Source organism: Amborella trichopoda, chromosome 4 (assembly GCF_054954075.1).
Source record: "Amborella trichopoda isolate Santa Cruz 75 chromosome 4, AtrichopodaSantaCruz75HAP2 v2.0, whole genome shotgun sequence".
Lineage (NCBI taxonomy): Eukaryota > Viridiplantae > Streptophyta > Magnoliopsida > Amborellales > Amborellaceae > Amborella > Amborella trichopoda.
This window is the reverse complement of record NC_142339.1, coordinates 31,023,016-31,037,813: the sequence shown is the minus strand read 5'-3', so window position 1 is coordinate 31,037,813 and position 14,798 is coordinate 31,023,016. Positions and strand designations below refer to the sequence as shown.

Genomic DNA, 14,798 nt, shown 5'->3' with positions numbered 1-14,798 from the left:
CCAACCAGTAAGTGATATAAGCTGTGAAGTAAAAGAAAAAGAATTGAAAAAGAAGAAATAAAAAGAATATATACTCCAATTAGTGCACATGGTCACTCTTTCAGGAAAAACCCAAGGTACTTGGGCATAGAGATAAAACCGAGAAAGGTTTAGTAGGTTAGCTCTTGATGAGGTTAGAGTATGTCCTAATGACAGTCGAAAGACTGTGTGACTCATGTGTGTGATAAATGACCTTTAGCGATAGGGCTAAAACCTCAACGTTGTATCATCACACGGTATGTACATAACCATATCGAGATAGTGATCCACCATTGAGGGGTGAAATATGTACATGTGTGAAAGATTACCCATATGCACCATTGAGCCGTAGTTACATCATGGTCTAGGGGACCATGGTTTTTGTCTCTAGGGAAGAACCTGAAATGTATAAACTGGGATTGTATCCCCTAGCCGATTGACTGACCTTGGTAGTTCAATCATAAGCCTCTGCAGGGGACTGTGGGTCATGGGAGCTACTGGGTCAATTTGAGAAAGTTAAGTGGATCGTGGTCCGCAATTGAAGGTGAAGTGCTCCAGTATATTAATAAATTCCTAGACCTAGACGGATCTGATTCTCATCAAAATTAATTACTTCTATATTATATGATTTTTAAAATGTTTATTTGATTTTTTGTGAATCTTCTGATAATTTAATTGTCATTTGGATTTATAAATTAAGATAAAATCATTTTTCAACGTTTTAAATAAATTAAAAACTCTCTCTCTCTCTCTCTCTCTCTCTCTCAAAAGGGGGGGTACGTCCTAAATCTAGCTCTCTCTTTCTCCCTAGTTCAAAAGAGGGGGCACGCCCCAATTCAAGCTCTCTCTCTTTTGGTGGGTTCAAAGGGGGACACCCCCCAAGTAATAGCTCTCTTTCTCTCTCTCTCAAGTTGGTAAAGAAAAGGGAGCACACCTAAGTTAAGTGGGTTGCAAAGGGGGCCAAACAAAGCTAGTAGATCTCTCTCTCTTTGATTTATATCTCTCATCTCTCTAAACATCAAGCTAATAGGGCTTGAGCAAGACTAAAATATTGATACCTTAGGTAGGTGACTTTAGATCGAGATCCATATTCCATTGAAAACGTTTTCCCATAAGTAAGAGAATCAAAAGACCGATCATAGATTCCAAGCACTATCGGAAAGAAAAGACTCGACACGGGTGTACTAAACCCGGTTGAAATAATCTCCGATAACTGTACTTCTTTAAATTTTATTTTTTTGTTGAGCTCTTTCAATCCCATGAAACAATGAGTTAAAGTTTTGATTTAAAGAGTTATATTCAACAGTTGTAACAAGTAAAAACAATGTTTTTTTTTTGTTTTTTTTATTCATTTTGAGAGTTATTTATTTGTAATTGGACATTATAAGTGGTCTTGTCGGTGTAAGAAAAAAAAAATTTTAATTTATATACACCGTGCTTGATCACATAGTCCAACTTTCAATGATGGCCATGCATAATGTGTTGATGCTTACAGTAGTCACAAGCATTTGAAGCAACAGTAACAACAATGGCTTTGTGGCATGCAGCAACGATGGCAACAATGGGGTCCCTCTCTAGTGGTGTGCTAACGGTGATGGCTATCTCTATGCAATCTCTCTTGTCGGCTCTCTTTCTAATTGGGGCTGAATGAAATCAAAATCACTGCCTAGAGGAAAGTTCTTTTCAAAATAAATATTGACTTCAACAAAAAAAAAATTAAGGTGCACCTCTAAAATCCTTTGCTGTTTAGATGTTGGAAAACATCTAATTAACCATCTGCACATTAAGATGTTTAGATATGTGAAAAAAAAGAAGATATCAGGTCCTACAAATAGTACACATTATTTGCACCGATTTATTTTCTAGACTTTCATGCATTTATAAATTTGATTGATTTGAACCATTTTTTGAGTTTACATTAGAAATACAAATATTCTCACATCCTAATAATTTTCTATACCAAAATTACATGACAAAGTTTGATTGTTTAAGGTGAAAACTTTATTCAAACCACACTAATAAAACAAAAAAAAACGGTTTTATAAAGGTATGGCCCTAAACTATCACATTAAAACGCACCTCAAGAGGTGATTTCGATACTAAAAAATCATCAAATCAATCATCTCGACCTCGAGTTATATAGACGAGAGAAACATATATATTTCAAATCTTGGAAATAATGCATCTTGCAATGCACTTTTTGGACCATCAATTTTTAAGATTTTCAAGTGATCATCAATTGCTCGATCTACACTATTTTCAAGTTTTAAATTTTTTAATTAGAAATGAAAACAAATTTTCAGGGCATCATACAGATTTCCTTTACTCCAATATCTTTGAACACTTTTTGAAGGGGCACCTTCCAATGGTATTTAACATTCAAAAAACCGTCGAACAAAATGCATCCCAAACCAAAATATCATACTGCCTCAACCTGGTACCATCAAACGGGAAACTATAACCAAAATCTTTCTTAAAGCATTTTTTACTGAGATCAATGTAATTGTATACAAACCTAGAGAAATAGCATAATGAACCAAGAAGTGTATGCAAATCTAGAGAAATAGCATAATGAACTAAAAAATCTCCAAGAATTACGAATAGTGAATTACCACTCTCATTAATAATATTCAGTCTCCAAGACTAAGGAATAGTGAAGTACCACTCTCATTAATAGTATTCAACCAACCTGAGAACCAACAGCTTCGACTAGCATTGAATGCTGGGCCGTTCTTTGAAGATAAAGAGTACATTGGATCCATATAAAATCTTACTTAGATTGTTTTAGAGCCTTAGCCTATACAAACCACACCCATAAAAGGATGACAAACATGATTATGCAAGTCACTATTTTCTCACAAAATTGATTAATATTTTTTTTATCTTGAGGCGATATAATCCTAGTCTTCTTATGAAATCAATCCTCTCCTGTAACTACCCACCATATGCATTCAAGATGGCAGCTAAACTGATAAATGCTTTTTGCCCATTCAATTCACCGTAATCCAAAATTACCTATCATGAAACATTTACTTATAAACAATGGTTTAATTACAATTTTGTAATGCTATATACTTCTCCCTCTTCTCCAGCCTCGAAATAGCGGCAGTTGTGTTTAGGCAAAGATATTGGGTTGCAATGAACCAATATCAATTACACAGCCTACCAAAATCAAAGGCTCTTTACCTGACCATTCATTCCTTCTTGCAGCCAACGGCCTCATTCAAACATGATTGGTGACCCCAATTCTCAAATCATCTAAACAGGATTCAGCACTTGCTCACCATATGTTGAAGTTGTTTCCAATTGAAACGTCTTCACTTTGACTTGAAAAACGGCCTGTACAGATATATGTAAGCATTATTTCTTAATGCAATCTCTCTCATATAATTCTTAATGTAATCTCTCTCTCTCATTTTCTTCGTCATGTTTGGCTGGTTTCTCGAGAACCATTTCTTATGTTCGTGGCTGGTAACCCACCAACCAGTGCCACTCATTATTTTATTGGGCATTGCATAACCGGTTAGACTAGCTGATATAAAAAATACTGATCGTAACACAAGGAAGACAGATTATATGATCTTTTCTAAAAAAACGAATGAGGCACAAGTTAAGAGGAGGGACCTTCTTATCAGAGCCAAATTCAACACGATCACATGGACGGATTCTGATAGGCAAATTGGGAGGGACTCGATAGCGCTTCTCCTCAATACTGCATAGATAAGGAAGGTTTCAATGTTTTCCATCCAAAACATTGTACTAATAAACAAAGTAAATACTCTCCCTCCCTCCCTCCCTCTCACACAGAGACACTTACTCAGTGATCCATGTTCCGTATTGACTGTGCAAATCTGTTAGGAAGAAGGCACTGTCTTTGCAAGTGATATGAGCATGCACTTTAGAGACCTGAACAATAAAGAAAATTTAATGTCAATTAAGTCACACCAATCAATGACAACTGAAACAGGTAGGTGCAGTATATGATGAATTTGGTTGCGAAGCCTGGAACATGAAACTAGTCCACAGCATTTCTGCTCCATTAGTAGACAATATTCATATATGCCATAATGGCTAATTGTTTTTATAGGTTGGGCCAGATCATGTAATAAAAGAGAAAAAAGAAAATCTGGTGGTTGATTGCACCACACAGTGGTACTGGGGCCAACAGCAACCATATTTGACTCCCGAAAAACATATGCAATGGACCATCGAAGAGAAGAAAGTCCGGTGGTCGATGGCATCACACGGTGGCACCGGGGCCAGTAGATACCCTCCTAACGAGCGCATCAACAACTATATTTACCTCCCAAAAAACAAGTGCAATGGACCATCAATGAGAAGAAAGTCTGGTACGACAATTATCTGCAATCGTCTTTAGCTGTCATGCAGCACGTCATCGATTCTGAATGACATCCACAAGCAGGACTGAATCACTTTCTATCAGTATTGGAAAGCAATTCCTCTGACGAACCAACTGAACTCCTTTAAGTGCCAAGAATTATGCATGGTTATTAGAAGCAAAACCAAAATGCTTTGTAAAAGCAGCAATGAAACCACCATCTTTGTTCTTGATGTCTCCACCACCACCTGCTAAACCTGGATTTCTCAAGTAAGCACTATTGAGCTTGTAATTCTAAGCCTCAAAAATGACCATGCCACCGAAATAAAGGATTCTGACCTCTGCTGACGCCAAATTATCTGAAGATTAATAATGACCACTTCTGATAAGTGGAAGACCACTTTTTAACTTTTGCTAGTGCTTGAACATGTAAGGTAATCCGTTTCACAATAAGCTCTCTCCTAGTAGGTCTTGACTCAAAGACTCTTTTGTTGTACCCTTCCCATAGAAACCAAATAGCAGTAAAAAAGATGGAAAACCAAATATTACGAAATCCATGAGATTTAAACTTGAAAAGTAACCACCACCTAAGTAAATCAGGGATAGAAGTACCAAGGACAAACTGTTTCTACATCTCCAAGCTAATGATCTCCATACACCCTATGCAAAAGCACATTGAAATAATAGATGGAAAAGGATATCATGGTTGCTACAAAAGGGATATAAGGAGTCCAGCTGCATGCCCCGTTGCTGCCATAAAAATGAAGTGGGCAACCGATTATGCAAGGCAACCATGAGAACCTTTTCGCCTGTGTGTGTCATTTAGAAGACCACAGTGCACGGAAAATAGGTTTTGATGAACCTTGATGCCTAATAAAGTCCCATGCCCCTTTAATAGAAAATAGGCCATCAGCAGAGTGAATCCAGACCAGTTAATCCTTTTTGGGCCCTAGAGGAAAAGTATAATTCCCAAACTCCCTCCATATATTTCTCAAAATATCAGATGTGAGAGGTGGCAGAACCCAAGATTGCGGTGCACCTCCTATAAAGTCTGAAACCCTCCTCCCTGCATCAGCTCCCAAATCCTCTTGAATGTCATTACCATGCAAATCCGATAGTGACTGACCTGCTAACCATGGATCCATCCAAAAATCTACCATCTGACCATTGCCAATATTCCACTATATATTGCCTTTCAAGTGCAATATGCCAAGTAGAATCCCTTTACATACATAAGAACATCCTTTTCTTGCCTCAGCCTCCCATATAGAAGAATTTCTAAAATATCGATGTTTGAAGAATCGTCCCAACAACGAGGATGGGTTTTCCAAAATCCTCCATGCTAACTTCATCATTCCTACGATATTGAGGTCCACCATTTCCCTTATCCCGAGACCTCCTTCAGACTGAGTGAAACATTGTTCTCCATTATATCATATGAATACCTTTTTTCTCTACTTCACCAGCCCATAAGAAGTTCCTCTGTTGTCTCTCTATCATATTACATGTTTTCTTTGGGAGAATGAAAGATAACAGCCAGAAAACCGTTGATACTCTGAGTACAGACTTAAGCAACTGAAGTCGACCTGCATATGAGAGACATAAAGGCTGCCATGACCCAATCTTATTGAACACCTTACCCACCAGACTATGGTAATAATTGTGCCTAAGATGTTCACAAAATAATGGTAAGCCCAATAGCGGACTGGAAGGGCTCCTTCAAGGAACTTCAACTCCCTCATAATTCTCCAACGTCCTCCCCGTGGTGCACCAAAAAAAAAAAAGCCTCGCTTTTAAATGAATTCAAAATCTGACCAATAATCCTTTCAAACATAAAAATAAGTTCACGCATAGCAGTGGCTGAAGAAATGGATGCCTCACAGAAAACAAGCACATCATCAACATAAAATAGATGAGAGACCCCATAGTCACACCCTGAAGGAAACGTCCTGAGAACCATGCCTTGCAGCATAGCACAATTAAGTTGCCTACTAAAGAAATCCATGATCAACAAAAATAGATAAGGAGATAGAGGATTTCCTTGCTTCAAACCTCTTTTCCCTTTAAAATATCCCTTGGGTGAGCCATTCCTCAAAACAGAGAAGAAGGAAGTGGAAATACACAAGTGAACCCATGAAACAAATAACTCAGGAAAACCCAAAGCATGCATTCTACACACAATAAAATCCCAGAAAACCCTATCATAGGCACTGCTCAAATCAATTTGCAGACATATTTTAGGCCGAGCTGAACTCCTATAGCAAAGAGACATAAATTCATTTGCCATAACGATATTATCTGTAATAAGCCTACTTTTAAAAAATGCCGCCTGCCTAGGATCAATAATATCAGCAAGAACAACTCGAAGCCGACTAGAAATTATTTTGTGATGAATTTGTACAAGACATTACACAGCCCTATAGGTCAAAAAGTTTTCATCGCCCTAGGTGTATCCACTTTAGAAATCAAACATACAAAAGTGGAGTTGATTTGCTTGAGAAGCCTACCTTTAGCAAAGAAATTTTTAAGGGCTAGAAAAAGATCCTTTTTAATGACTTCTCATCCAAACTTGTAGAATTCCACTGAAACCCATCCAGACGGGGACACTTTCATTTTTCATATCCCCAATGCATGCTTTGATCTCCTCCATATTTATTGCATCCACTAATTTGTCCTTCTGAGAAGAATTGACAAGAAAGGACGACAAGAACTGATCAACCATATGCAGGTCAATATTGCTCTCCTGAGCCAATAGATCTTTGAAATAGCCAATCATATGATTTTCAATGTCAGCCTCAAAAAATTCCCATTCCGATCTTTCAAGGAGATAATTCTGTCATTCCTCCTCACCACAGTCGATAGATGAAAATATTTGGCATTGGAATCCTCACCTTTTAACTAGTTCTACTCTTTTCCTCAGACATGAATGTCTCATTGGAAGAATCCATGCGTAAGCTCTCATGCAAGGTGATAGTTGATGTCAACCTACTGCAATGGATTCCCCAACATAGCCAAACATAGCTGAACAAAGGTCAGCCATTAGCCTCTTAAGTTTAGCAACAAAACAATACATGGGTGCCCCTCCACTCGGCCTTGCTAGGAATTAGAGATGACATCCAAAAAACCGTGATGTTGCTCCCACATAAAAAAATAGTTAAAAGGTTTGGGCCCAACTAAACCCAAATAAAAAATAGAGATGAGTAAGGGATCTGAGTTGCCTCTAGGAAGTACCTGGATTTTGGACTCAAGGAAAGCTAAAACCCAGTCAGTAGTTGCCAATGCACAGTCCAAACCTCCTTCTAATGCATCTCCTGCTCAACTGGCTATTAGACCAAGAGAACAACCCTTTGACTACACCAAGATCAGCAAAAGCACAAACCAACATTACTTGAACAAAATTGCCTGAATCTGGTGATAAAGAATTGCTACAGCTCACTCTATCCGAGGAATCCAATAGAGTATTGAAATCCCGTAATACAAGCCAAGGAAGATTAATAGTTTCTCCTAAAGCCATCATATGGTCCCAAAGCATGGCCCTTTGGAACACATAATTAGATGCATAAACCCCTGAAACAACTGAGATATGTCCATTACAAATATGAATAGCGTCCACAATTATCAGCTGATCATTTACATCAATCACTCTGTTTGAGTAAATTAAAAGATTCCACAGGAATAAAATTCTGGATCTACCCTCAATATCATTAGCAATAAAGTTATTATAGAATCCCAACTTTTTAGACCAAATACGGCTCAACTCCACAGGAAACTTAGTTTCGGATAAGAAAAGAAGGCCAAGGTTATGTTATTCTTTTAAAACCCCAATATCCGAAATTCTGCCCTGACCCTAAAGGCCCCTAACATTCCAAGCTGCAACTGACAAATAAAATTAGAGGTTTAAGGGAAACCTTACCTTCAAAAGTTGTTGGAGTAACCCCTTCTTGTCATCAGTAGCTACTAGAGTTAATCCTTTCTTATCACCAGTAGCTAATAAAGATAGCCCCTTCTTGTCACCAGTAGCTACCAAAGAGGCTTTTAATTGCGATCTAGTTCAAGCTTGAGGAAGCTTCTCACTATTCACATGATCTTGCACTCGCTAACTAGAACCTTCCACCTTATCAACTTGCTTTTCCAACGGCTTGCCATGACTTACTAGGACCATGGCTTTTTGAAACTCGACTTTCTACTTGGGATTATGACCACCAACAATATACCCCATGCCATCCACTCCATAGGCAAGGGATCCAAACTGCCCTCAACATCATACTCCGCCCCATCTTTCTCTATGTCAGTACTAACGTTAACCTGCTTGAGACTGTGCTCACATTCCGTCTGATCATGGCCATGGACTAACGAATGCATAATTGTAGGTGCAACAACTGCTTCATCAGTCACCACAGTCGCCATGATATCATCTTGTGTAGTCATAGAATGAGTAGTACCGTTTACATCAGCCTGGTTGTCCGTAGTCAACAACGAGGCTTCATGGTTCAGAACTGCATTATGTGGCAAGAGCGAGAATTCGCCATCCTAAACTCTTGACGAAACACTCCCAATCACCAACCCTCTTCTCTTGATGGTAACTTAATAGAAGTATCACCATTAGAAACAACTGTTGTACTAACCTTGATGGGGGCCTTTGCACTTAAGCCTACTCAACATAATTTAGGCTTATGGCCCACCCTTCAACATTTAGAACAGATCGAGGGCATGAACTCATAAACTATCTCTCGCCTATAATCCTGCCCATTCATGTCCAGCCAAACTTCAGTCGAGCATATGATATCTAGATCCAATGCAACACACACCCTCGGCTCAACAGACTTAAAAAAAAAAACAAACCCTTGGCTCAGCCCTTGATCTTAATTTTTTCAGTTTGTCTATGAAGATGGGCTTTCCAACATTCAAGGCAATACAAGACAGAATTTCTGGCTCCCAATACATCATTAGCAACCTTGGCAATTTGATCCAAACTGGCACAGTTGGACGAGTATGCCTAGAGGGTTGACCTGATGGATTCCATTCTGGCAGCACCAAACATTTTTTGTTGATAAACCATGGCCCCCTGTATGGGCAACCACCATCTCCTCCCTAGAACGAAATCAAAAAATCAAGAAGTCCCCATCAACGGAGAATACCTCAACATCATGCTCAAGCCTCCACATTTTCTCCAGAGTTTCTTCAACATCTCTTTCATATAATTCCAATCAGATCGGCAGCCCAAGAAGTACCCCAATAAGTAGTTTTCCCACCTACTCCGACATGAGTCCATCAACTTCTTTTCAATTTTGACAAATTTTTTACCATTAATAATTTCAGTAGGTAAAGTATCCATCTCCTCAAAGTAATACACTCCATTTTGAACCATAGTTGTTGGAAACGCTTGGGAAACCGAATCGTTTTAGGAACTAGAATTGCAGAATCGTGGCCGGCTAGAAGATTTCTGCTTAGGAATCGTTGTCCGTACAATAGGAATCGTTAGGAATGAGATTCCTAGTTTTTGAGAATCGTGTTTCGACTGAAATAGATCTAAGTTTCATCCACATATGGAATCGAGATTTTGTCCTCCTTGGAATCAAGATTCCCATCCCCTTAGCATCAACACTCCAAGACTCAAGATTCATTAATATGCGGAATCGAGTTTCCGACATCTATGGAATAGAGTTTCTGACATTTGTAGAACTGAGATATATTGTTTCGAATTGCGATTCTAGCATATTTGGAATCAAGTTTCCGAAGTATATAGATCAGAGATCCATGCTAGTTTGAGATCGAGATTTACAATAATATGGACTATGGAATGCGTTTGACGATCCCTACCAGGGATCAAGATTTCAGTTTATGGAAAGGAAGCCACTAGTACATCTTGAGGCCCATCAACTTCAGAACCTATATTGGATTGCTCTTATTAAAAGGTTTCCCAAATTTTAAAGTGATCGTGTTGACTATTGAACTTACGGTCATTATATACAAAGACAAGTATTTCTAAATTGTGATTTTGACTTCATTATTACAAAGAAAAAATTGGATTATGTCTACGCCATGGTTTTACTTTTAATTGTATGTGTTGTATTTACCAATTATATTTTAAATTTGATGTAAAGGCCATCCAAGGTGGCACAAGTAAAACAAAACCCTCCAACCACTAGAAGCATTCGAAGGAAGATTTCAAATTCCAATTGACGTGGAATCAAAATTTAACCCTCACTGGAATCCAGATTCGACATATTTGAGAATGTCTATCCACACTTACTAGGTTCAAATTTCTGAAGTTGTGTTGGATCGAGATTCCAAAATTAAGGAATTGAGTTTCCTTGGTTTCGATAAATAGTTTCTTAAGATGTGTTGATTCGAGATTATGAAATTAACAAATCGAGTTTCCTTAGTTCCGAAAAATGGTTTCTAAACATGTGTTGAATCGAGATTCTGAAATTAAGGAATTGAGTTTCCTTGGTTCCAAAAACGGTTTCTGTGGAGATTCCTTAACGGAATGCGGAATCAGGTTTTGGAATCGGAAACGCGAGATCGGTGGAGAGATTCCGGTAAACTATGTTTTGAACACCCTTGGCACCAAATAACAAGTCTGAGGACCTACCTGAGCCCCAACAACTGTTTAGCCAAGCTTCCATTCTTGTGCTTTGGAACCAACGATGGAAACTCCTCCCTTATGACACCTTCACCATGAGAACAAGAAGTAGATCCATGGTCGTTCTTACTACCAAAAGAACTTGTCCAAGGAGTAACATCCACCTCCTTGCCTTTGCCCAAACCAGCAATAGGTTGACTTCCTATGTTGCCATCTATGGTATGCTTCTCGAGCCAACCACCAAGGGTGGAAAGGCTTCCCTTACAGGACTCCTGATGGCCCCATCAAAATCGACAGCAGTAGATCTCGGGCCAGGGCCCATACGAAGATTTTCAAGGCCAAAACCTTGAACAATCAATGTCTCTCAGTTCATGATACTTTGAGCAGTACCATCAAGACCAGAATTCATGGATCTAGGAATATCCCCACAGGGAGAAAGAGCACGCTGATCAGCATGCTCACCCACAGCCGTAGCCGCATGCACCCCATAACCATCACGATTAACATAACTGATACCTTGTCTGTCCTCTGCAGCATTGACAACCACACCAGAGTCAATAACATTGCAAGGGGCAGAACTTCGAGCACCCAAATCTTTTCCAATGTAGGCAGCCTCAGGACTATCTTCTGTAGAACTAGAAACACAACCCAAGGAAAGGAAGGGTTCACATTACCATGGCTAACAAGTACGCCATCCTTTTTTGGTAAAACATTACCAGCAGGAGACACACCCAAGCAAGAACTAGAATGCACAAAGGAAGTATTATGTAAGTCAATGAGAGAAGAGATATGATGTTTAAGAGTATTACCAGAGATATTGTCCTTCACAGGCATCATAGAATAACCAGATTTGAAGTCACCGCCATAGGCAGATACCACACGAAAGGCAGCACCATTATCATCCTTCATAACATTATCCTTCGCAGGCATCTCAGCATAGCCAGATCTTGGGTTACCGCCATATCCAGATACCACACAATAGGCAACACCAAAATCCACCTTCGTAGCTAGATCACCAGAACCATCGACACCCTTGATAATACTACTAGAGCCATTGATATCATGGCCAGATCATATACACCCGTTCCCTCCCGAGGTACAGGATCAAGGATCAAAGCCTCTTCGTCCTTTCTGCAATCTCCAGATCTCGTTAGACGAGATCCAATATCATCTGCATGCACATGATCAGATCTGTTAGACCCAAGTCCATCTCCACCATTAATGTTGTGACCAGAAATCAATGGATCATAACTAGATCCATCCCCATCAAGATGATCACCGCCATTAAAAGAGGATCTTCGATCATCAATATCATCCGCATGCCAATGAGCACGAGTAGATCTGTTAGACTCAGATCCATCTCTGCCATTAATGTTGTGACCAAAAATCAATGGATCATAACCAGATCCATCCCCATCAAGATCAAAGTTGGTCACATCAAAGTTGCTGAGCTAGAGCTTACCGTCACAGGGGGTTCAATGGATTACTGATGCATCCCTGTGGGACATGTTCCTATTCAAATACAGGGGTACTCTCAAATCACATGTGCACTTGTTCTTCTAAGTCGGATAATATAATAGAAGAGTGGTTTCCCCATATGACTGTGGGTGCACATGCCATGGAACGGTCTCGTGTCAGAATACGAGCTCATGTCCCACGAGTCAACCATTCCATACAGGGCGAATACTCTTTTCAATACTCTGATTCTATTATTCTCGATTGGATTCTCCAAGCCCTAGCTATCACATCAAATATGAGGCATTTTAATCAATATAGTCCTGACTAGGAGGTGACCCTCACAACTCCCTGAGAGTTCACACTCTCAAAACGTATACTCTCAATGCCTCAAATACTTGGGATATCTAAATCTGGGCCCCAGTACGCCAAGCACCCAAATTCAATCTCTCTCTAAATCTCACTGAGCGTAAGACTATTAGCTTTAAAGCCTGGAAAGGCCACATAACCTACATATATATATATATATATATATATATAGTAATGATCCTATGAGACCCTCCAACCCCCATGTGTGTAGGGCCCCAAAGGATCACCATTAAATTCGGCATAGATCTTTAGAAAATTCAAATCTCACACCCATGTGATAACTTTTCTAGAGATACATTCCAAATTTAATGGTGATCTTTTGGGGTCCTACACACATGGGTGTGGGAGGGTCTCATAGGATCATTATTCATATATATATATATATATATATATATACAAGGATCCCTCTTATTTTTAGTATAAGGAGGTCACAATCACTCTTGTTCATCAGATTTTAAATCTAGTGGTTGTAAGTGTCATTGACAAGACTCAAATTTCAAAAAATATTTATCGAACTTCGTGGCATTAACCCAAGCCATCCAATTTGACATCTAATAGCAAGGAGTGATTGTGACCTCCTTGTGAGAATGAAAAGAGGTTTCGTAGCATACATATATATACACATACAAACAACATCCTCATCTCACCACACTCATTCGATGGATGTGTTGTTTCCTGACTGCTAACATTCCATCGAATAAAAGAAGGCTGGTCTTATAACCATCCTATAGAACTTCCCCTTCAGTTTCATTAGTACACGACAAACACTGTGGACTCCAAAAGCACACCTCCACTTCGTCCACCCAGCTCTAATTCTATACATAATATCTTCCTTCTCTCTCTCTCTCTCTCTCTCTCTCTATATATATATATATATATAGAGCTATATATATATATTTATATATATATATATAAAATAAAATACATAAGAAATGAGTAGCATTCATACATAATAACATTGATAATAACAGAAACAGAGGTGCAAGATCTACAGAAGCAGAACAGAGATAGGCACTTACATGAAAACTCGAAGCAGGGGTGCGTGGCAGAAAACAGACGTGAAATACTCACAGTAATCACTCAAATTTACTACAACAATAACTCAGAAAGGACTTGCTTAAAAATATTAAAACCCTAGCAATAATATTCAGAGGGGGAATCCCAAAGTGTCTACTTCTTATGCCTGATCCTCTTTTTATAGAAGAGGGGAGGGCGGACTCCAAACGTTCTTAAGTCCGCACCGACAAGGTAAGATGCCTTTTCTTTCAAGTAAAAATAAAAGGTAGGGTAAAAGAAATGGGAAAGATTCTTGTCCGCTTTTTACTGTAGCAACAGTGTTTCTTGTCGGCAATAGTGATTGGTGTGTCGACAATCTTCTTTTACTGTCATCTTTGGGACACGTGTCCTGAATAGTGATGGAGTTGTACCGTCCTTGATATTTTGTCTAATTTATTTGAGAAAATATTCCCACAATCATCTTCGTTTGACGGCTGCAAATCTTCGGTTTCTGTATCATTTGAGGAAGTTGTTATTTTAACTTCTACTTCTTCTTCCAAGGCAAAGAGTAATTTTTTCCTGAGCTCGGCTTTTGAAAGAGTACGGTTTTTCTGTTGCATCAGAGCAATGTAATAAGAAAACCTTATATCTGATTTTGGTGAGGAATGCGGAATTGTCTTCTTCTAGATATTATTGGGATCTAGAGAATCATTTTTATAATTGTCCCACCATTTAATTGAAATTTGTCTTTGTAGTTCTGGAATATAATCCCACCGGTCTAAATCATCTTCAGAAATTTGGTAGGACCATTTTAAAATCCAGGGAATCTGATATAAAGCCATGAAATACTGTGATAGTCTCGTTTTAGAGTAGCTCTATTATAATCAGAGAATTTTCTCTGTGATATTTGAAATTTTTCTAGAAGTATCTGGCTTAATGATCCCCATAACAGGAACCAACTTTTAAACCAGTTTGGAAATTCTGTTGGCTCAGTTCCTTTAAACTGCGAATACCAGCTATGTGTATTTTTTGTAT

The 14,798-nt window shown here is 38.8% G+C and overlaps 1 protein-coding gene across 5 annotated transcripts in view; it reads right to left on the bottom strand.

Moving 5' to 3' along the window:
• Nucleotides 1-2,669: 2,669 nt before the first annotated feature.
• The window catches only part of LOC18432804 (zeaxanthin epoxidase, chloroplastic), a 60,921-nt gene continuing 48,792 nt past the window's right edge, over nucleotides 2,670-14,798 (bottom strand). For all 5 annotated transcript variants that reach the window (XM_006842904.4, XM_020666365.2, XM_020666366.2 and 2 more), the window contains 3 exons: nucleotides 3,836-3,924; nucleotides 3,643-3,730; nucleotides 2,670-3,357 (listed from right to left, as the gene is read on the bottom strand). In XM_006842904.4, coding sequence (XP_006842967.2) covers nucleotides 3,277-3,357; nucleotides 3,643-3,730; nucleotides 3,836-3,924 — 258 coding nt within the window. In that variant the 3' untranslated portion in view covers nucleotides 2,670-3,276. The remainder of the gene's footprint in view (nucleotides 3,358-3,642; nucleotides 3,731-3,835; nucleotides 3,925-14,798) is intronic.